Below are 23,943 nucleotides of genomic sequence, written 5' to 3' on the forward strand. Positions count from 1 at the left end.
CCCGTTGCCAATATGGCTACATAACTTGAAACATGCCTTGATAAAAACATGTTCTACCAGAGCAAAGGGTCGCACTCCTATTATGTCTACTAGTGCATTAAATTCTCTGTTTGAAATGTGGGCTGACAACGAATTACTCACTTTGAAACAATTGAGACAGAAATGTGTTTCATTGTTTGCGCTTTGTGAAATGTGTCGACCATCAGATTTAATAAGATTTAAAATAAATGAGATCACTTTCAACAAGGACGACTCAGTGGCGATTGTATATTTTGGTATAAAAAATGACAAAAATCGGAACGGTTTTGAAATACGCCTCCAACAGCATCAAATAAACTGTCCCCACGGAATTATGCCATTTTTTGGCAAAATTATGCCCCAAAAGAGGCAAATTATACCATAAATTATGCCTTAAATTCGGCATTATGCCATAAATTATGCCAAAAATCCGACATTTATGCATGTTCTTGCGAGCTTTTGTAACCCATAAGACCTGATTTTCAAATATATATGAATTCTTATAGGTTTAAAAGTAGAAGTAAACTATTTTAAAGAACATTGATTTTAAACCGTTAGCATGCTACACCAACCTCTGTGGCAGCGTGTTAAGAATGGGTTTATTAAAATGTCACCTAACAAAATTGCTGATGCTTACATGGTCAAATGATTAGGAACAAAAACAAACAAACCAAGATACACATGAATGACGATGATAAATAAAAAGAAACGAAATTCCAACAACAATACTTTATTTTTACTGTGTGTTGATAATAATATATAATAAATAATAATAATAATAATAATAATAATAATAATAATAATAATAATAATAATAATAATAATAATAATAATATAATAATAATAATAATAATAATAATAATAATAATAATAATAATAATAATAATAATAATAATAATAATAATAATAATATAATAATAATAATAATAATAATAATAATTAATAATAATAATAATAATAATAATAATAATAATAATAATAATAATAATAATAATAATAATAATAATAATAATAATAATAATAGTTAAAAAATATGGATAGATGTAATAGTAGTAGTGGGTAGAGGGTATTAGGTTAGAAGGGGTGTCGTAGCAGTGGTTATAGTATGTAGTAAGTGGTGTAGTAGTAGTAGTAGTAGTAGTAGTAGTAGTAGTAGTAGTAGTAGTAGTAGTAGTAGTAGTAGTAGTAGTAGTAGTAGTAGTAGTAGTAGTAGTAGTAGTAGTAGTAGTAGTAGTAGTAGTAGTATAGTAGTAGTATAGTAGTAGTAGTAGTAGTAGTAGTAGTAGTAGTAGTAGTAGTATAGTAGTAGTAGTAGTAGTAGTAGTAGTAGTAGTAGTAGTAGTAGTAGTAGTAGTATAGTAGTAGTAGTAGTAGTAGTAGTAGTAGTAGTAGTAGTAATGTCGTTGTAGTAGTAGTAGTAGTAGTAGTAGTAGTAGTAGTAGTAGTAGTAGTAGTAGTAGTAGTAGTAGTAGTAGTTGTTGTTGTTGTTGATGTAGTAATGTAGTAGTACTAATAGTAGTAGTAGTAGTAGTAGTTGTTGTTGTTGTTGTTGATGTAGTAATGTAGTAGTACTAATAGTAGTAGTAGTAGTAGTAGTAGTAGTAGTAGTAGTAGTAGTAGTAGTAGGAGGAGGAGGAGGAGGAAGAGGAGCAGTAGTAGTTGTTGATGTAGTGGGAATAGTAGTAGTATTAGAAGTAGTAGGAGGAGTAGTTGTTGTAGTGGGAATTATCTAGCTTTTTGCTGACGGATGCGGAGTTGGATGCGGAAGGCCACAGGATGCGGCCGCATTTTTTCTGGAGGGACAAAATAAAAAGCTCGATCCTGTGCCATGTTTAAAACTATATTTAGAACAGACGAAGTCCTTGACCGAAATAGACGGCCCAACTTTCCTATCCTTGATACATCGTCATGATGGATTGAATGTGCAATAATGAAAGACGCAGGATTTTGTAGCTATAAATTCACCTCTCGGTCATTTAGACCAACAGGTGCGTCTGCCTCTATCAAGGCAGGAAATGACCCAGAGGTCATCCGACAGATTGATTGATGGAAGAGTCGTGAAGTCTTTTATGATTCTTACGTTTATCCTCTTGCTCACGATTCTTTCTCTGACTCTGACAACCTTCTGTGTACTGGATAGAATATAATACCTGTCATAATAACCATCGATCTATATATCTATTCTTCATGTCATAATAAATGTTTGTTTTTTGTTTGTTCTTTTCTCATGACCAAATTTATCTATCAGGCATTGTTATGTATAATATTTTTGTTTTGAAATATTTATAAACGATTTGTAGACATCAGATAATTTAGGTTTGTTTATAAATTGTAATCATCTGATGTCATGAAGAGTTACACATCCTTGTATACTATGATGTGAGTTATCATTCTTGCCAAGTGCTATTTATTGGTTGACCTGATAATTCACCACAAAGTAATAAGAACAGAGGAAGCATAAGAGGCTCTCGCCGGCTTCGCGATAAGTTAACGAGAGTTGAGAAGTGCGCGTCAAGTTCTTTCGCCCCGCCCCGTTTTACGAAAAGGCATACCGTATAATTATCTAGGCCTAGAGTGCAGTCTGAAGACATCAGTCTACGATTACTCACAGTATTCTTGAAATTCGAAAGGATTGTTCTTTTTATTCACTGTTTGTTATTATTGAAATCGTGTGGCATGATGTAAACGTGGTTATGAGAATATATGTAAACAAAACGTTTTTAACAATTGTGACAAGTGAATGAATAAAATGGATAACAATCATAAAGAAATTATTGACAATGATAACCTTCTAATTGACAATAGCATTGATTCCCTAACTTTAGAGCGCGGTAACAATGTCGAATTTCATTCAGAGTTGGATATTGGTTTTAACATCGCCATTAACACAAGTGTCGCAAATAACCCTCAACGTAAAAGCAAACGTAATAGAGTACAACATTGTTATACCATCAATTGTCAAAAGAATAGATTTGACAATCCAGAATTGTCTTTTTTTTCGATTTCCGAAAGACAAAATACCGATGCCGGCGGCGGGTTATCAACACCAGACGAGAGGATCTTTTAACTAAACCTGTTCACAAACTTTTTATTGGAAATGTTTTATGCGCAGATCATTTCGAGGATTCTCAATTTACATCAAGTACAAGAAAACAACTGAAACGACTGAAAACTGAAAGCTGTTCCAACACTGTTTGATGTCCCAAATCACTGTAAACTTTTGAAAATCCAAAAGCAAAATGCCCCTTTAGACGAAGGCTACCTCTAACCCCAACAACTTCCACAGCAGGTGAAGCAACAGAAATAAAAATTCTAAATCCAGAAAACGTGGAAAATTTAATAAAAGGTCAAATTAAAAGGAAAAACAAATTCGAGATTTAAAGCGAAAACTCCAATCACAAAGAAAAAGAATTAAACGCCTGTCTTACAAAACAAAAAAGTCCTCGGCAAGAAGGGAAATTGAGGAAATCAAAGAAAAATCTGGGAAATATCTTAGCAAACCAAGACATGACTACTTCTGTAAGCAATTGGACCTATCAATATGTAAAGGGAGAAGATGGAGTGCCAAAGAAACGAGTTATGCATTGTCATTATACCACGCCTCCCCCAAAGCATATCGTCTATTATTACAGCGACAGTTCTTCCTTCCTTCAGTATATACTCTGCGTCGATTGATGAGAAAAATTGACATGTTTGATGAAATGTCACTTAAAAAGTCGCTCAGCTATAACGCGGAAAAGAATTTTGTTGAAGGTCTTGAAGATTTCGGGGGTATATTGGAGTCAGGCACTAAAACTGGAACTTCTGCATTGGTTTTCATGGCTCGTGGGCTCGTTAAAAAAATGGAAACAGCCATTTGGTTATTTCATTTCTAATTCAACTGTCAAGTCAACAGACTTGAAAACTTTGATAATTCACGCAATCAATCACCTGACGTCAATAGGACTGTTCGTCAAGGCACTAATTTGTGATCAAGGATCAAAAAATCAAGCGGTTGCGAAGTCTTTTGGAGCAACACCAGATACGCCATTATTTATGCACGGACATGATAAAATACTAGTATTCTTTGATCCACCTCAACTGATAAAAAAGCGTCAGAAACGACCTCCTCAATCACGACTTTTATATTGCAGGTGGTGGAAGGCGTCATGGCAATCCATCACAGATTTCTATTTGAAAGACAAAGAATTCCCCCTTCGTATTGCACCTAAACTCACACAGAAACATATAGATATTCTTCCCTTCGGAAAAATGAAAGTGAGTCTTGCTACACAAGTGATTAGCCACAGCGTTGCCATGGGCATATCATTTATGTGCTCTGTCAATATATTTCCTTCAACTCACATGGCTACTTCTACATTTTTGGAGAAATTTGATAAACTTTTCAATGTTATCAACATTTGTGGCAATAAGTATTCTCATCCTATCACTTCAACATCTTCCCATATGCCTTTCCTCAAGCAAATGTTGGAATGGCTAAAGGATTTGCGGTATGGAACACAATGGAATAAAAGATCAGCTGTTCGAATTCCTTGTATCAGTGGATGGATCATGAATATCAATGCTTTGTTGTTACTTATTCGAGACCTTGTTGAAAATGTTGACGGAGTGGATTACTTGCTGACCAACCGTCTTATCAAGACTGTCTAGAAAATCTATTTTCCGTAATAAGAGGAAAAGGGATCCATCGTCACAACCCAGACCCACAACAATTCTGACATGCCCTCCGACAAGTAATGGTTGATAGCCTCTTGATACCGAGTGAAGGAAGCAACTGCCAAGAAGATATGGATTCTGTTTTATTAAATTTTACATCTCCCGCAGAATCAGGCCTTTTCTCCCTCCCAATCGCTACAGATGTTCCCAAAGAGCCCACCCACATTGTCAACTTAGTCAAATCCTTCAAAATGTCAGATGCTATCTAACTGGAAAACGTTGTGGCATACATCAGTGGATATGCCTTAAGGAAAATCAGCGAGGCTAATGTCGTCTGCGGAAACTGTCTTGGTCACCTCGAAGACAAAGGCAATGATGCTCTACATTTGTCTTTAATCACGAAAAGCAGGTTAACGATTGTCGGCACGGTTTTCGTTTGGTGCAGTTAAGTGGGTTGTTTGAAATGCTATTTCAAACCAATGTTGAAGGATATGTTGGATTGAGAAATATTCGCAAGCTTCTAAAAACGAAGATGTTAGAGGGAACGGTATCGGCAAGTGTGAAATACGAAGATTGCAATTGCCCAACAGTTGATAGACTTGCGGATATTTTTTGACTGTAAGACTTCACCATGAGCTGCGCTTGAGAAACGAGGCAATACTAGAGGAGAAATCATCGAAGAAAAACAAGAAGTTAAAAGTGTTGCAGCACCAATAACAAGAAAGGAAGAAAACAGCGGTAGGCGGTCAAACAAATTGACAAGTAAAATCTACTATAAAATGTGAAATTAATGACATTCTGTTCCAAAATTTATATTTATTGGCAACTTGCGAGTTTAAAAAGGATAGACAAAAACAAAAAAGCATCGCTATTCATTTACACTACACTATCGTCACCACAAAGTAATCTATTACTATTACTTCATTGCTTTGTGTCTTCACGTTCTGAGCGTCGGAACCACCACCCACCGATTTGACGCGCAGCTTGCAAAGTCACGCGTGAACTCTGGACAAGGAGCGAATAGAGCTTGCTTCCTCTGTTCCTATTACTTAGTGAATTCACTACTTGGCTAAGGTTAATTATAGAATTATATAAATGTTTGTGATTTGCCTGTGGAATAAGTACCGGTGAAAAGGCATTGTTATGTTTAATATTTTTGTTTTAAAATATTAATGAGCGATTTGTAGACATCAGATGACTTAGATTTGTTTATAAATTATTTTCAAGCCCTAGGTCACTGGTCGTCACTGTCATTTTTCAAATCATCTTCAACATATTATTTAAGGGTGTCAGGCTTTTTATTTTAAGGCCCTTGGCCACTGGTCATCTCTTTCGGTTTTCAAATCATCTTCAACATACTATTTAGTATTTAGGAGTGTCGGCCTTTTATTTTCCAAGCCCCGGGTTACTGGTCGCTTCTTTCAGTTTTCAAATCATCTTCAACATACTATTCATGGTGTCAGGATAATTGCTTTCAAGCCCTAAATCACTGGTCATCCATTTCAGTTTTCAAATCATCTTTAACATATTATTTCGGGGCTTGTCAGGCTATTTATTTTCAAGCCCTAGGTCACTGATCGTTTCTTTCAGTTTTCAAATCATCATCAACATAAAAATTTAAGGGAGTAAGGCTATTTATTTCAAAGCCCTGGATCATTGATCAGTTCTTTCGATTTTAAAATAATCACCACATACTATTTAGGGGTGTAAGGCTATGCATTTTCAAGCCCTTAGTCTTGAAGGATATTTGCAGTCCATCAAAAAAAGGGCAGCAAGCAATTGTGAATGTCTGTCGCTATAGAAACTATAAACTGAGGTTCCATGGGCCTTGACTCATGATTTAAGGACTTTTTATTTCATTTTCTCTGATCAAGAAATTTTTAGAGCAAATGATGCCATAGATATTGATATTTCTTATTAAAAAGTCATGCCTGGTGGTGTCAAGAAATCAATGGGAACCTAAACTAGACACCAGACTTTTTTGTATTATAAAAACAAATTTGGACGCAATGGGTTGACAATTTGCTTTTTGAGACGTAAAGAGGTTAAAGTAATTTGTTCCCTTTCCTCCAATACAGAGAAGTAAGTCTACGGCCCAGTCGTAGCTCTATTTACTGTTAAAATCAACACACTGTTCTCAAGGAGTTCCCATACTTGAGTCCGAAATTTGTCTCAGAAAAATGTAATAAATAGGCATGGGGTAAAAGTAACAGGGGTAAAAGTAACCTGGGTAAACTACGGATATAGCCGGTGTTAGGATGATTGGTGATATAACATTGTAAACCTTTTTTTTTTTTTGGATAAAAGCCTTTCCACAGGTCAGAGATTTGATAGGTTTATTAGTTCTGATGTTTATTGTATCGATATTGCATTATATCCTCTACATCCAACACCAAGTAACCAGTAACTCTGATAGGAAAATAACAATAAACAAGATGATAATATGAAGTCCACATGTGTTACAAACTATTGCTTTCTTACTTTATCTATCCTTACTGTTCATCTAACGTTCTAAACATGGTGTCAGAAGTGAACTCCAATTTCTGATTCGAAGGCAGTACACAAAAGAAAAACATTATTGATTGATGACACACTCGTCAAAAACAGTCAACTTACTACTAGCACCACACTCAAGTTTGAGATTGAAACAGAATCAAAGAAGAAAACAGAATGTCTAAACTCTCACCACCGGACAATTTTGACTTCACCAGCTCAGTTGCCTGGCCCGCTTGGAAGACGAGGTTTCAGAGATAGAGGGTTGCTACAAAGCTGAACAATGAATCATGTGAAATCCAAGTGGCTACACTTGTCTACACACTTGGAAGTGAAGCCGACAAAATTTTTCAATCATTCAGCTTCCCAAGTCCCACAAATGAAAGAGAGGATCCGGCAAACGATTTTGACACAGTCCTCAAAATGTTTGAGGACTATTTCGTGCCTTACTGAAATATAATACAAGAAAGAGCAAAGTTCCACCAGGCGACTAAAAGCCCATCTCAGAGCATTGAACTCTTTTTGAGAGACCTATACGCTAAAACCGAGTACTGCAACTTCCACGACAAAGACGAAAACATACGAGATCAGCTTGTCATTGGATTGGCAGATAAAAACATGTTTTTAAAACTTCAATTAGAACATGACCTTTCGCTTCAAAAAGCAATAGAGATGGCTATAAACTATGAAACAGTGGACGGCCAAATCGAAACACAGAAGAAAATGAACGTCGGTTACATGCAAACGAGCCGTTCAAAGACTAACAGTGACAGATTTAGTGGAAAACAAAACTGGGATCAACTTTGCTCTGGCTAGGATTCCAGATCACGATATCAACCTCAGGACTGCACAATTCCAGGGGCGGGGCGCAGAACAACCTATCCAGAGGCGGCACACTACAAGGACAAAATGGGCACATGCCTCTCCAATGTCGACGGTGCAATTGGCGGATTTTTAAAACACTAACTATTTCTTCCCCCCCCCCCCCCCCCACCATCAAATTACTTCTAACAATACACGTAATTCTCAGCCAACTCTTATTGACTGAAAAATTATAAGTCTATCTGAGACAATAAAATGACGTTGGCGTATTTTTGGTTTCAACTTAACTGAATTTTGTCGAGAGCACCTGGCAACACTGTAAACCGGTTGTTATCATTTAATTTCCCATTCGACCACAGACTGAACAACACCTCGTTTCCTTACCTATTATTACCAACTGAGATTACGTTACAGGACGCCTTATATTAAATTTGATTGAGCAAATCCAACATCATAGCAGCCACAAGAACTTGTCTCACTATGGAGCAAAAGTTGAAAATTATGGAAGAGATGGAATCAAGCCAAGTTCAAAACTTTGCGGAGACAGCAGGGAAGCATGGCGTTTCAAGATCAGTCATTTCCAGACTGTGGAAAACTAGAGAGGAAATGTGGGACAAGTCACTCCGTCTTCAAGGAAGATCAATTGTGCTTCTTGTTGACAACTGCAGTGCGCATCCCAACCTAACGGGTCTTACTTGCATTAAGTTGGAATTTTTACCCCCGAATACCACCGCGATACTTCAACCCATGGACCAAGGCATCATAAGGAACTTTAAATGCCATTATCGTGCTGCGCTAAACAACATCATCATCAGCGAGCTTGATTCTGATGAGTCAAAGAAAGCCATCGACATACTGCCTACAACCACTGTTTTGAGAGCCATATACTTGATGCAAGAAGCATGGTCGTTGGTTACTCCCGAGACAATAAAAAACTGCTATAAGAATGCAGGTTTCGTCATCAACCCAGCAAGCGACGACGTGACAACCGCTACCACCCCCTGACGCTCATTCCACCAGAAAACTTGGATCCCGGAATATTCGAAGAATTCATCGATGTGGATGACGACGCTCCTGTGACTGGTGATTTAACAGACAAGGAAATTTTCCAAAACGCTCTGGAAAGGAAGCAGCCCCGAGTTGAGGTGGAAGAGGAGAGTGTTGATGAAGAAGTAAAAGAATCAGCGGTCAAAATGCCTTCTTCCTCTGAGCTGTTACAAAGCCTGAACACTATTCACTAGTCTGCTGGCCTCACATCTCAAACTAAATTTGAGACAATTACAAGAGCTGTACAGGGGAGTGTTGTTTCAAATCGAAAGCAAAACACTCTTACTGATTATTATCCCCTCAAAATGAAACAGCCCCGTTCCTTCCCAACACCCAACTTTCTCCACCATGTCAAATTATTCCATGTTTTTATTTTCACTACCTTTTCCATACCTTTTGATTTCTTCATTTCTCTTTCCTTATTGTTATTGCAACGATAAATAAATTAATGAATTAAAAACAAAAAAACAAACAAACAAACAAACAAACAAAAACAACAACAAACAAACCAAAAAGAAAAAAAAATATATAAATGACACCGTAGACTTGTGCGCGATCACGAGTTCCATACAAAGGGAAGAAACTGTGGAAATTCTTTACATGGAAATCTCTACTTCGCACTCAAGCACGGTTCGGCATTAAGCACGCTTATGCCCTCTCCCGATGACCGTGCTTAAAGCCGGCATGTACTGTACACAGAAACAAAGAGACCGGGGGCAACAGTGCAATTTTTGTAGGAAACCAAACCACTTCGAATCTGCCTGTTTGCTAAAAAGGAGAACAATAAATGAAATAACAGAGCAATTGGTTGATCTTCACATAGATCATGACTTTGACGGAGAAGGACAATTTTTTATTTATGCCATAGAGACAAATGATGAGCCTTGGAGAACCAGACTGTCAGTAAATGATCAAGAGTTGCCATTCAACAGGGACGCCGGGGCTGATGTCACTGTGATCTCAAAGAAACAGTTTGAACATTTCCACCAAAAACCAAATCTCAATCCTTCCAAAATCAAACTAAACAGCCCAGGAGGGTTCATAGTCTGTCTGGGAGGATTTTGGGGGAAGCTTGTTCACAAAGAAATGAGATTCAACCTAAAAGTCACCTACACAGCTGGAATAATCCTTATTGTTGCGGATGCCCTGTCAACGTCGCCTCTCCCCAACGTTGAAGACGAAGATGAAGATATTCAAGCACACCTCAACGCTGTGAAAAACACATGGCCAGCGAGTGATCAATTCCTGAGATGAATTAGAGAGGAAACTGAAAAAGACCCTGTGCTGAAAACCGTGCTGGCCTAAAATGCATATTTCCATTTAACTTATTCTTTCAGCCCTATCTTGATTGTCATGAGAGCTTTCTTCCCTGTCGTCATCTTAACACCTGCATTATATTTGCCATAGAGTGTATCTCATAATAATAATAATAATAATAATAATAATAATAATAATAATAATAATAATAATAATAATAATAAATGGCATTTATATAGTGCTTTACCCCGTTGTCACAGGCTCTAAGCGCTTTACAGAGATATAAAACAAAACATATTACAGTGAGGCAAGTTTGATGGAAACGTGATACGAATTCAATTTAACAACAACAAAATTTGAAAATAATATTGCAACATTATGACGTAAAGTAAAAAGACCAAACTTTAAGCGAGATTTGAACGTTGTCAACGAATCCGAGCATCTCACGTGTGATGGGAGAGAATTCCAAAAATGGGGGGCCGAAAATTGAAAAGATTGTTCACCTATTTTACGCAATGGCTTAGGTTTGAAAGGATTGATTGGTCATTGCTTGACCTCAAGTTTCTATTGGGGACATATATGTTTAGAAGGTCTTTAATATAGGAGGGACTGTTCGTGCTCAGGGATTTGTAGACAACAGTACAAATCTTATAGGCAACTCTTTTTTCCACAGGAAGCCAATGTAACTCACGGAGAAGAAGAGTTGCTGGCGGGTATTTTTTTGTTATTGCGTACAATGAGCCTGGCTGCGTTATTTTGATCAACCTGAAGTTTGCTAATTTTGTCTTTAGCTAAATTCGCCCAAAGGGAGTTACAATAGTCCAATTTAGATAAAACAAGGAAATTAATTAAAAGTTCTGCTATATGCTTCGGTATTAAATTACGAATTTTGCTTATTTTTTTTCATTTCTATGTTCATATATTGTATGGTGTTATTCACGTGGCTTGTCATGGAAAGATCTTTATCGATGATGACGCCAAGGTTTTTTGCTTTATTTGAAAATTCTATTGTGCTGTTTCCGAGAGTAATAGGTGATTTATTTGCCTGTTTAAGGAAACTCGGCCTTCCACACATTAAAATCTCAGTTTTACTATCATTTAATTTTAACTTATTGTGGTACATCCAATATTTAATTTCGTCGTAATTCGTTGTATTAAGAACTGTAAATTACTAAGGGGTGCTGAATCATATATTTGCGTATCATCTGCATAAAAATGATAACAGATTGAATCTGGATATCACACTAGAAAGGGGCTGCATATATACAGTAAAAAGGACAGGGCCAAGAACAGAGCATTGTGGCACTCCAAAGTTTAGTAAAACTTGTTCTGACTGAACTCCATTCACCACGACAGTCTGCCATCGATCCTGTAAATATGATGTAAACCATTTAAGGGCAATTCCTTTTATGCCGAACGTATTTTCTAATCTTCTTAACAAAATGTCATGGTCAATGGTGTCAAAGGCAGCTGAAAGATCTAAAAGGCATAATACATTGATATTGTTAGCATCAGCATTACATTACAAGTCATTAAAGATTTTAAGAAGCGCCGTTTCAGTACTGTGTTGATGTTTGTAAGCTGACTGAAAGGGTTCTTCCAAACTGTGGTTCATAAAATGAGATGTTAATTGTGTAAGAACTACCTTCTCCAAAAGTTTTGATAAAAAAGGTAAATTTGATACAGGACGATACTTGTTTAATATATTGTGGTCCAGTGATGGTTTCTTCAGAAGAGGTTTGACGAGGGCACTTTTAAAGCAAGATGGAACTTCGCCAGTCAGTATGGATGTATTTATGATTGATTTAATAATTGTAATAATGTATCGATGGAGCTGGCCAAAAGCTGTGCTGGTAGGGGATCAAGGTCGCAGGATTTAATGGGGGGCTTTTTTATCAACTCGTTTATGACTCTAGGTGAAACTGGTTGGAACTTGTTTAAAGGGGTACCACATAATGTATTTGTATCTATAACTGGTTCATGCCGATCTAGTTCTGAACGAATGTTATGGATTTTGTCTTTTAAAAAGTTGACAAATGTGTTTGGCAAGTCTCTTTGATTGGTTGTAGATGGTAATGAAGTGCATCTTTCACGTCCAAGTAGATCATTGCAGATGTTAAATAATTGTTTGCAAGATTTAGAAGTTTCGAATTTTGAAAGAAAATACGTGGCCTTTGCCTTTTTTATTGTTGTCTTCCAGGCACGAAATGTGTTCTTGAATAATTCACGATGAATCGTAAGGCCTGATGTTTTCAGCAGTCTTTCTGCTCTCAGACACTTCGTTTTAGCTTCTTTAACGTCCGACGTATACCACGGAGCATACTTGCGGTTGGTGATGGTCCTTGTTTGGAATGGCGCATGTTTGTCAAGCGTTTCGATGAGACAACTATTCCACTGGTCTGGAGAAATGATTGAATTTTTTGTAAGTTTTGTTTCTAAATCGCCTCTGAAATTGTCCAAATTAATGCCTTTAATATTTCTGGTTGATGTGGTGGTGGTTTCTTAGCATGGTTTTGAAACGTCAAGATTGAAAAAAAAAAGAGGGAGTGGTCCGAAAAGGGGCGATAATCGACGATGGCGTTGGTTTTTTGGGACTCTGAATTTTCTACAATTACCCAATCTAAAATATGACCAGCAGAGTGGGTTAGCGCTGTTACGATCTGGCACATGTTGTTCTCCGATAATGACTCGTGCACTTTAGCGGTGTCTTTGACGTTGTCGAAGTGAAAGTTAAAGTCGCCGAGTATAATGAATGGCCAGGACGCGTGTGTTGCAAAGTTAGCATCTCGTTGATTTCCTTCCTAACATCAGGTAATTTTATTTTGTTTTTCTTGTTTGCTGGCGGTCGGTAGATGCTGTTGAATTTGTATCTTGTATTCTGGAGGAATAATCTAAGATCAATGGCCTCCATTGTTTTGCAGTGCATTTCGAGGATTTCCACATGTTTAGATAATTTTGTTTTATAAAATACGCCAATGCCACCCCCTCGCTGATTTTTCCTTGGATACGATCTAAATTGGTACCCAGGGGGCATCATTGCCTTTTCAACTGGGCCGTCTCCAGACTGTGAGAGCCATGTCTCTACTATAAATAGTATGTCGAAGTTCTTCTCCGGTAACATAATAAATTATTAGTTATAATTATAATATTGCCTAAGTTCCAACTCATAAAAGGAGGGAGATGTTATGGTATCGATATTGCATTATATCTTCGACATCCAACACCAAGTACTAAGACCAGTAACTCTGATCGGAATAACAATAAACATGATGATAATATGAAGTCCACATGTGTTACAAACTAGTTCTTTTATACATTAACTACCCTTACTGTTCATCTAACGCTTTAAACATGATGTGTGTATCTATTTGATTTTTCTTTGGATTTCCCTGATACATCACAGTACACCAGGCACAAGAGACTTGTATGGACTGGTGACAGGATGAAGGACAAGCACATGGGGGTGTAGACAGCCATACGACACTACTATCCATGTTTCCAGTAAATGCCTTTCCACAGGTCAAACATTAAACTGGTTTTCTCCTGTATAGGTTCTGATGTGTTGAGTTAAATTTGTACCTTGAGTAAATGCCTTTCCACGAGTGAGACAATCATAAGGTTTCGATGTTTTAAACATTCACTCTGAGTAAATGCTTTTCCACAATCCAGACAATTGAATGGTTATTCTTCCATTGAGTTGTAATATGTTGTAAATCTGAATTCTCGAAAAATGCTTTCCACAGGTCAGACATTAAAATGGTTTTTCTCCTTTATGAGTTCTGATGTGTGCTTTTAATTGTGAAGCCCGAGTGACTGTATTTCCACAGGTTAGACATTTGAATGGTCTTTCTCCTGTATGAATTCTGATGTGTACTTGCAAATGTCGTTTTTGGATGAATGCCTTTCCACAAGTAAGACATTTGAATGGTCTTTCTCCCGAATGAGTTTTGTTGTGTACTTTTAAATATGAAGACCGAGTGAATGCCTTTCCACAGGTTAGACATTTGAATGGTCTTTCTCCCGTATGAGTTCTAATGTGTTCTTTTAACCACGAAGCCTGAGTGAACGTGTCTCCACAGGTTCCACATTTGAAGGGTCTTTCTCCTGAATGAGTTCTCATGTGTACTTCCAAATCTCGTTTTGTGATAAATGCCTTTCCACAGGTCAGACATTTGAATGGTCTTTCTCCCGTATGAGTTCTGATGTGTGCTTTTAAATGTGCATCCTGAGTGAATGTCTTTCCACAGGTTAGACAATTGAATGGTCTTTCTCCCGTGTGAGTTCTGATGTGTCCTTTTAAATGTGAATCCTGAGTGAATGTGTCTCCACAGTTTACACATTTGAATGGTCTTTCTCCCGTATGAGTTCTGATGTGTGCTTTTAAGTGTGAAGCCAGAGTGAATGCCTTTCCACAGGTCTGACATTCGAATGGACTTTCTCCCGTATGAGTTCTGATGTGTGATTTTAAATGTGAAGCCTGAATGAATGTCTTTCCACAGGTTAGGCATTTGAATGGTCTTTCTCCGGTATGAGTTCTCTTTTCTTTTTTTCGAACATCAAAAGAGGACTTGAAGATTGAATTTGTAGAAACATTTTTGTAACAAGCATTCTGAGATTTCTCATCAATGTGTGCCTCGTCTATTTCAATAGTATCAGCAGCTAGTCCATTGTAATTTATAGAAAGTTGTTTAAAAGATGCATCATGATTGGTTTGGACATCAGTGCCAGACTTGTGCCGTTCCACACAACTGTTTGTATTTCCATCTACATCAATTTCAACTTGAAAGTCTTCATGAAGTCCATTGTTCAAACACTGGCCATAGCACTCAACATTGTTGTTATCTGTAGAATTGATAAGAAACCTCTTACTTCATGGAAACAAAATATTGAAACATCTATTGAAGTGATAAATCATCCCCACTGATAGAAATGCATTGTAGGCACAGTTTGTTGACTATCGTCTACGGCATCAGTAAAAATGAACTATAGATTAATTACGATTTAGAACATCCAAATGTTGACATTTGTTGTTGTTTTTTTGTTTTTTTTTAAAGAGTTTTACGGCGCTTGCAACATATTTAGGTTATATCAGAGCCAGTAAAAAGGAAGAAAATTGGATAGTCGAATGTTCTAGAATTACAATTAAAGCACCCGAGAGAGAGAGAGTAAGACAAAGGGGAATTGGGAACAAATAGGGATCAGATGTAGATTCCAAGAGCATACCATCAATGTACTTAGCTTGAGATCACCTATAAGTCTCATCCGGACACAAGCACAAAATCCAACAAGGAGGGATACACTCAGATGCTTACCTTATACATTAAAAATAAATATAATAATACATAAAAGAGAGATGATTTACAACGAAAAAAAATATCATCTCTCAAAACAATAACTATGCATTTGACTGTTTCCCTCCCAGCCAGGACTCGGGCCGGGGCCAGGACAAAACCAAGTAATCTCATTCCAAGACAAAGACAGAAAGCATGTTGGAAAACAGATATAAGGGGATAGAAGACACAGTATGTACCCCCCTGCCCGCTATGGGAGGTCAGGATCCCCACCCAGAATGTTGACATTTATCCAATTTTGAGCTTACAAATCAAAAGATAAACTTCACATCTTTTACTCATTAGTTTCATTACACACAACATTGTCAAATATTATAGCAGTATGATATACAATGTTTAGTTAAGTGTTCATACTACAAAATAGGCCTGTACAAAACAAACAATTACAGTAATTAACTCACTCTACGCCACACTGAGAGCGATGACAGCTTTCATTTCCATTCAATACAAACATGAGGCAAAAGAATTTTATGAACAAACATGAAAGTGAATGTTCAGTTTCTTGGAGATTTCCATGGTGGGCCTCCGAAAGTGTTTTGAGATTTTCGTGCTGCCAATATGAAAATAGAGGGATTATAAAGGAGAATTGAGATGTGTTCGAGTTCGGTGATTTAGAGATATGCATGTTTGAGATGTCAGTGCTACACTGTATTTGAAAATAATATATATACAGTCCCCTCCGGATAATCGCAACATTTCCCAAGAAACGGAATTAATTCTGTATAAAAGTCATTGGTTAACTTCATCAAATTTCGGTTAATAGTAATAGTAACAAATTTTCGTTCTAAATTAAAGAAAGTAATCAAGCAGAATATCATGATTAAATTTCCATGTCCAAACATGTACCAACGAAGGAAAGCTCAAGGAAACTTCACCAACCATGGATAAACACTACTGTCAAACGATTATCCATACGGAAACAAAAGGTATGGAGCAGAGCGAGAAAGTCCAACAGTAAGAAAGACTGGTACAATTACGCCCGACTGAAAGAAGAATCTCAAAGAGAGAGTGGAAGAGCCTATCATAATCATGTTAAGGAACTTGTCAGTAAAGACTCAAACAAAAAGCTCTGGAAATCTATAAAAAGTAGGAGGTGCGATTCGGTTGGTATAGAACCCCTTGAACATGATCATGTATACTCTGACCCAAAGGAAAAAGCAGACATATTTAATAATCAATTCTGCTCTGTTTTTTGCTTCAAAAGCTCATATCAAAATTTCCACTATACAACTACAAGGCGAAGAAAACGATCACAACACTATGGCCGAAATCAATGTGACAGTAGAGGGCGTTATAAAATTCCTCGCCACTCTAGGTCCAAAGAAAGCATGTGGCCAAGGCAAAATACCATCCCGTCTCTTAAAGATATTGAGTAACGAATTTGCACCTGCCCTCACTCATTTGTTCAAACTCTCTCTTGGAACGGGAGACATACCAATTGTTTGGAAGCACGCTCTTGTCCAACCCATCTACAAGAAAGGTGATAGAAACAGGGCTCAAAACTACCGTCCAATTTCATTAACTGAATATCTCGAAACTAACAGTATGTTTTTGTGATGAACAGCACGGATTTAGGAAGCACCGCTCATGTCAAAGTCAACTTATATAATTAACACATGATTTGTCAGCTGCGATTGATAAAGGAGGTCAAATTGATCTAGTGCTACCGGACTTTGCCAAGGCCGCCGACACGGTTCCTCACAACGGTTAATCCAGAAACACACATAATGGATTGCAGCTTTTCTGGACAATCGCACCCGACAAGTTCTTGTCGGCGGCGAGACTTCCATTATCGGGATGGTGACATCGGGTGTCCCTCAGGGCTCAGTTCTTGGGCCTATCCTATATTTAGTGTACATAAATGATCTTCCACGAGGTATAAGGTAAAAAGTGCGCCTCTTTGCTGACGATACAGCCTAATGTAATCAGATAAGAACAACAGACGACTGCAAAAACACTAAATGACGATCTAGCTAAATCACAAGAATGGGAAACAATAAATCAAATGGAATTCAACGAATCAAAATGCAATGTTCTAACCATCACAAATAAGAAAGCACTGATTACATTTGAATACCAACTTCATGGTCAAACTGGAACATGTAAAGACAGCAAAATACCTTGTCATTGAGTTTGCTAAAAATCTCAAATGGAACGACCACATATGTCACCCGACTTCAAAGTCAAATCAAACAAGCGCTTACATCACCCGCGATTTAAAAAGATGCCCAATCTCAACTCAAACCTTTCCTTTTAAAACTATTGTAGACCAATTTTGGAGTATGGCTCACTTTGGGACCCATATACAAAGAAAAACACCGACACCTGAGAAAACATCCAAAGAAAAACAGCAAGACGCATCACAAACATATTGCATCCTTTCTCAAGTGCGTCTGAAATAACAAAACGGATTGGCCTTGAACCTCTGGCAAAGAGAAGAAGCTTAAATTGGTCCACAAGATCTACTACAAAAATCCGTGCCTTAAACTTCCAAACGACATCAGAGATGTCGGCACAAAAACTACGAGGGGACACACAGCAAGAATAACCATCCCAACATTAAAAACAGACGCCCCACCTGTATTCGGTTTTCCCTTCCATTGCCCGACTATGGAATAGCCTCCCACCTAAGTAGCTGAAAACGGTTGCCAACATGCGTTCACGCGATTGCTAGAGTTCACAACGTGACTTTTTAATCTATGCATTTTTTATTAGTATTAATGTGCAGAGTTTTAATAAGTTTACAATGTAACACCCTACAAACTGTGGAGTGATCCTCGACAATATTGGAGGTTTCCACAAGACGAAGAAGAAGATTTATGTTAAAATGTTGCAATCGCGGACAGGAAACTTAACTTCGGTTAATCGCACCATTTTCGCTGATCCCAAGGTTTTGCAATTATCCGGAGTGGTACTTATTAAAGAATCAAACTTGTCTGGTTTAGTTTTGCTGTTGTACACGTTTACATTTGTGACCTGTCAGCACTAATTCCAATCAGTATTAAGTCAAGTTTTTCAAGTTTGGGTTTATTGTACTTCTACATATTATTTAGGGGTGTCAGGCTATTTATTTTCAAGACCTTGGTCACTGTTCATCTTTCAGTTATCGTTTGTTTTGTTTTTAAGGGTTTTACGGCGCTTGCAACACATTTAGGTTATATCAGCGCCAGTAAAAAGGCAGAAAATAGGATAGCAAAAAGTTATAGAATTACAATTAAAGCACCCAGGAAAAAGTAAGACATAGGGGAACTGGGAACAAATAGGGATGTAGATTCCAAGAGCATACCACCAATGTACTTAGTTTGAGATCACCTAAAAGTCTCATCCAGACAAATGCACATTTCCCAACTAAGAGGAATACACTCAAATGTTTACCAATCATATAATATAATATGTAAACTAAACATAATACAATGCATAACAGAGATATGATTTACAAGGAAAGAAATATAATCTCCCAAAACTATAACAATACATTCGACTGTTTCCCTCCCAGCCAAGGAACTCCGGCAAGGATCAGGACAAAACTAAGTAATCTCATTCCAAGACAATGACAGGAAACAATTGGAAAACGGGTATGGGGGGAATAGAAGACACAGCATGTACCTCCCTGCCCACTATGGGAGGTCAGGATCCCCACCCAGCTTTCAGTTTTCAAATCATCTTCAACATACTATTTAGTATTTAGGGGTGTCTGGCTTTATATTTTCCAAGCCCTAGGTCACTGATCACTTCTTTCAGTTTTCAAATCATCTTCATCATACTATTCAGGGTGTCAGGCTAATTACTTTCAAGCCCTAAGTCACTGGTCATCCCTGTCCGTTTTCAAATCATCTTCAACATACTATACACAGGTGTTTGCATATTCATTTTCAAGCCCTAGACCACTCTCATCCATTTCAGTTTTCAAATCATCTTCAACATACTAATAAGGGGCTTGTTAGGCTTTTATTTTCAAGCCCTAGGTCACTGATCGTTTCTTTCAGTTTTCAAATCATCTTCAACAAACAATTGAGGGGAGTAAGGCTGTGTATTTCAAAGCCCTGGATCACTGATCATTTCGTTCAATTTTAAAATCATCCTCAACATACTATTTACGAGTGTAAGGCTATTTATTTTCGAGCCCTTAGTCTTGACGGATATTTGCTGTCCATCAAAAAAGGGTAGCAAGCAATTTCCGACGCCATATAAACTATAAACTTAAGTTCCATGTGCAATTAAGGAATTTTTATTTCATTTTCTCTGAACAATAATGTTTTAGAGCATATCATGGCATAGATATAGTATAGATATTTCTTATCAAAAAGTCCTGGTTGGTGGTGTCAAGAAATCAATGGGAACCTAAACTAGTCACCAGACTTGTTTATAATAAACACAAATTTGGACGCAATGGGTTGCCAATTTGATTTTTGAGACGTAAAGAGATTTAAGTAACTCTTTTCCTTTCCTCCACTAAAGAGAGGTAACTTTATGACCCAGATGTAGCTCGATTTGCTGTTAAAATCAACTCACGAGTCCTAAAACTCAATTGTTGATGATTCTCATTCTCCACATTCACATTTTGTGATTCTGTTGGAATAATGATAATAATGTTCAGAAGAAGAAGAAGAAGAAGAAGAAGAAGAAGAAGAAGAAGAAGAAGAAGAAGAAGAAGAAAAAGAAGAAGAAGAAGAAGAAGAAGAAGAAGAAGAAGAAGAAAAGAAGAAGAAGAAGAAGAAGAAGAAGAAGAAGAAGAAGAAGAAGAAGAAGAAGAAGAAGAACAACAACAACAACAACATCAACAACAACAATCCTTATTGTCCCGAGAGGGAGAGGTAGTTACCATCGGTAGCCTGTGGTAGTTACTGTCAGGTTACACCTCTTTAAAAAAAAGGACAAAAACACAGCACACACATGGCTCCCATCTCTCTCCCTCTCCCCCCCCCCTTCTCTCTCTCTCTCTCTCTCTCTCTCTCTCTCTCTTCTTTCTCACTCTCTGACGGACAGAAAGAGGAGAGAGAGAGAGAGAGAGAGAGAGAGAGAGAGAGGGGGGGGGGGAGGGAACTAAATGAGATTTAGAGTGATGGAGAGAAAACGAAATTTATAAAGATTGAGAGAGGTGTAATAATATTATATACTTTATTCATCCAAAAAATGGAAATTCATTTACAGACGTGGCATGCATTAAAATGTATAAACACAAAGTTGAGAATCTGTGGTGACAATGTATACACACACACACACACACACACACACACACTAATATATATATATATATATATATATATATATATATATATATATATAAATTTTACAAAACGAAACATGTTAACATGTCCCCATGTTTGACCCCCGGTTTGAACCCATATGCAACAGGTTGATAAATTTGTACTCCTGATAAATGTCATTCCACAAGTCAGACACCAAAATGGCTATTCACCACTACAGTCCTGATGTCTTGATGTAATTCTATTATATACTGCTGATCAATTCCTTTCTACAAATCAGACATAGATGACTTTTCACTAATACGAGTTCTGATCTGTTGCAGAGACGCCAACTTTAAATTTGATTCACAGGAGTTTCAGACACCACTCATAGGAATTTCAATGCCGAAAGAGGAATTTCCGCACACAAGAAAAAAGGAATTGGAATGGTATTTGGCATTGTGTTTACATATTGTATAGTTCTAAATAGATAACTGATTAGAATTATACTATGATACATAAACACATTGCCAAATACAATCCCAACGTTTCCTTATTTTAAATGAAGTAAAGCGCCAAAACCTAATGGTAGAGATTGTAGTACTGGTGGTAGTGAGGATGATGTGGTGTTAGTGGTTGTAGTAATAGTGGTAGTGATGATGAAGATGTGATAGTGTTTGTTGATGTAGTAGTAGTGGTAGAGATGATGATATGGTGGTGGTGGTTGTAGTAGTAGTGGTAGTGATGATAATTTGGTGGTGGTGGTGGTTGATGTAGTAGTGGTAGTGATGATGATGTGGTGGTGGTGGTGGTTGCAGTAGTAGTTGTGGTACTGATGATGATGTGGTGGTTGTAGTAGTAGTGGTAGTGATGATGATGTGGTGGTTTCAGTAGTAGTGGTAGTGATGATGGTTGTAATACAGTGGCAATGATGATGATGTGGTGGTTGGAAGAGGGGTGGGGTATCCTTGGAACAAATTGACCTCACCGGAATTTGACGGAAGTTGCCCGGAGCCCAGGATTTTTTTGCTCCAGACCGGAGTTTTTTCCGGTGAAACCGGAGTTTTGGCATCACTGTGTTGTTTAAGCCTGTATTCCTGATTAATGCCTTTCGAAAAGTCAAACATTTAAATTGTATTTTATCCCAATGATTGATGCTACAACATTGTAAATCAATATTTTCGATAAAGAAATTTACACAGGTCAAAGATTTGAAAGGTTATTCACCAGGTGCTAAAAGTGGATGTATCAAAGACAAGCGTGGGAACACCATCATGGACAAAGACTGCATTCTAAACAGATGGTCAGAATATATTGAAGAACTTTTTCTTGATAATCGAGGAGAAATGCCAATGATAAAAGAACTGGAAGGGCCTTCTATAATGAAAGATGAAGTTAGGAACGTCATGAAAAGCATGAAAATGGAAAAGCTGCAGGACCTGATGCCATAACAATTGAAGCCTTGACTGGCCTGGGTGAATGGGGGATTGAATTCATCACAAACCTTCTAAATCAAGTGTATGACACAGGAAAAATGCCAACTGATATGAAACGATCCATTTTTATAGCATTACCAAAAAAGCCAGGGGCAGTTGATTGTGAACAACACAGAACTATCAGCCTAATGAGCCACCTCACAAAAATTCTTTTGAAGATAATTTTACTAAGAATAAGAAATAAACTACGATCTGAAATTGGGGAGATGCAATTTGGTTTTGTTGAGGACAAGGGTACCAGAAATGGAATATTCACATTATCAATGCTGATGGAAAGATGTATTGAAGTAAATAAAGATCTGTATATGTGTTTCATCGACTATTCAAAAGCCTTTGATAAAGTACAACACGAAAAACTATACAAAATTCTATCATCCTTGGACATTGATGGTAAAGATTTAAGAATATTACGGAATTTGTACTGGGAACAAAAAGCAGCAGTGCGTGTTGAGAACGAGCTAAGCAGTTTTACGCCTATTAGAAGAGGAATTAGGCAGGGGTGTGTTTTGTCTCCAGATTTATTCAACCTCTATAGCGAAATGATATTAAGAGATATCGAACATAAGAAGGGGGTGTGTATTGGAGGAAAGAATGTAACAAATCTGAGGTATGCAGATGATACGGTTCTACTGGCAGAATCTGAACATGAACTACAAGAATTACTGGATGTTGTAGTCAGGAGTAGTGAAAATATGGGACTGGAACTGAATATATCTAAAACAGAATGTATGGCGGTATCTAAAAATAATAACCCACCAGCCTGTGTAATAACAAGCAGAGGACAAACAATACAACAAGTTGAATGTTTCAAATATTTAGGCTTCAATGTAACATCCCATGGAAAATCAGATTGTGAAATAAAGAAAAGAATAGGTATGGCGAAGAATGCATTCAACCAGCTGCATACAATTATGAAAAACAGGAATATTAGCATGAAAACAAAAATCAAGGTCCTGGATTGCTATGTACTGTCTGTGCTGCTATATTATGGTTGTGAGAGCTGGACCATAAACAAGACCATGGTTAAAAGGCTGGAGGCGGCGGAAATGTGATTTTACAGAAGAATGATGAGGGTGTCATGGGTGGAAAGGAAAAGAAATGAAGAAATTTTAGAAATGGCAAACAGGAAAAGATCACTGATAACAAAAATCATCAAACGCCAAATGGAATTTTTAGGACACATTATCCGCCACCCTGGTTTGGAAGTACTCGCCTTGACTGGAAAGATGAATGGAAAAAAAATAAGAGGAAGACAAAGAATAACTTATTTGAAAGGGATAAGAATTTGGACAGATGAAGCTGAGAAAGGTGGCGCTGCTTTAATAGAACTGACAAGAGATAGATCAGCTTGGCGGAAGATGACCTCCGACGTCTGCTTCAGATATGGAACTACATGATGATGATGATGATGATGATGATGATGATGATGATGATGATGATGATGATGATGATGATGATGATGATGATGATGATGATGATTCACCATTATGAATTCTGATGTGTATATCTATTTGGATTTTTCCCTGGATTGTCCCCGATACATACTTCTCAAGGGGATACCTCACAGTACACCAGGCACAGGAGACGTGTATGTTGTTTTTGTTTTTAATGGTTTTA

At 37.3% G+C, this 23,943-nt stretch overlaps 1 protein-coding gene across 1 annotated transcript in view; it reads right to left on the reverse strand.

Annotated features, from left to right (window-relative positions):
• Window positions 1–23,943, reverse strand: part of LOC144980615 (uncharacterized) — a 74,582-nt gene that overhangs the window by 6,244 nt on the left and 44,395 nt on the right. The window contains 11 exon segments of the mRNA XM_078928295.1: window positions 315–493; window positions 2,055–2,150; window positions 3,156–3,330; window positions 4,595–4,792; window positions 7,171–7,217; window positions 8,996–9,069; window positions 9,683–9,804; window positions 13,624–13,724; window positions 14,168–14,446; window positions 14,630–15,161; window positions 16,046–16,194. Of these exon segments, the coding sequence (XP_078784421.1) occupies window positions 315–493; window positions 2,055–2,150; window positions 3,156–3,330; window positions 4,595–4,792; window positions 7,171–7,217; window positions 8,996–9,069; window positions 9,683–9,804; window positions 13,624–13,724; window positions 14,168–14,446; window positions 14,630–15,161; window positions 16,046–16,194 (1,952 nt within the window).

The sequence above is a fragment of the Berghia stephanieae genome, chromosome 10, assembly GCF_034508935.2.
Source record: "Berghia stephanieae isolate SIO BIC M18660-M18661 chromosome 10, UCSD_Bste_1.3, whole genome shotgun sequence".
NCBI lineage: Eukaryota > Metazoa > Mollusca > Gastropoda > Nudibranchia > Aeolidiidae > Berghia > Berghia stephanieae.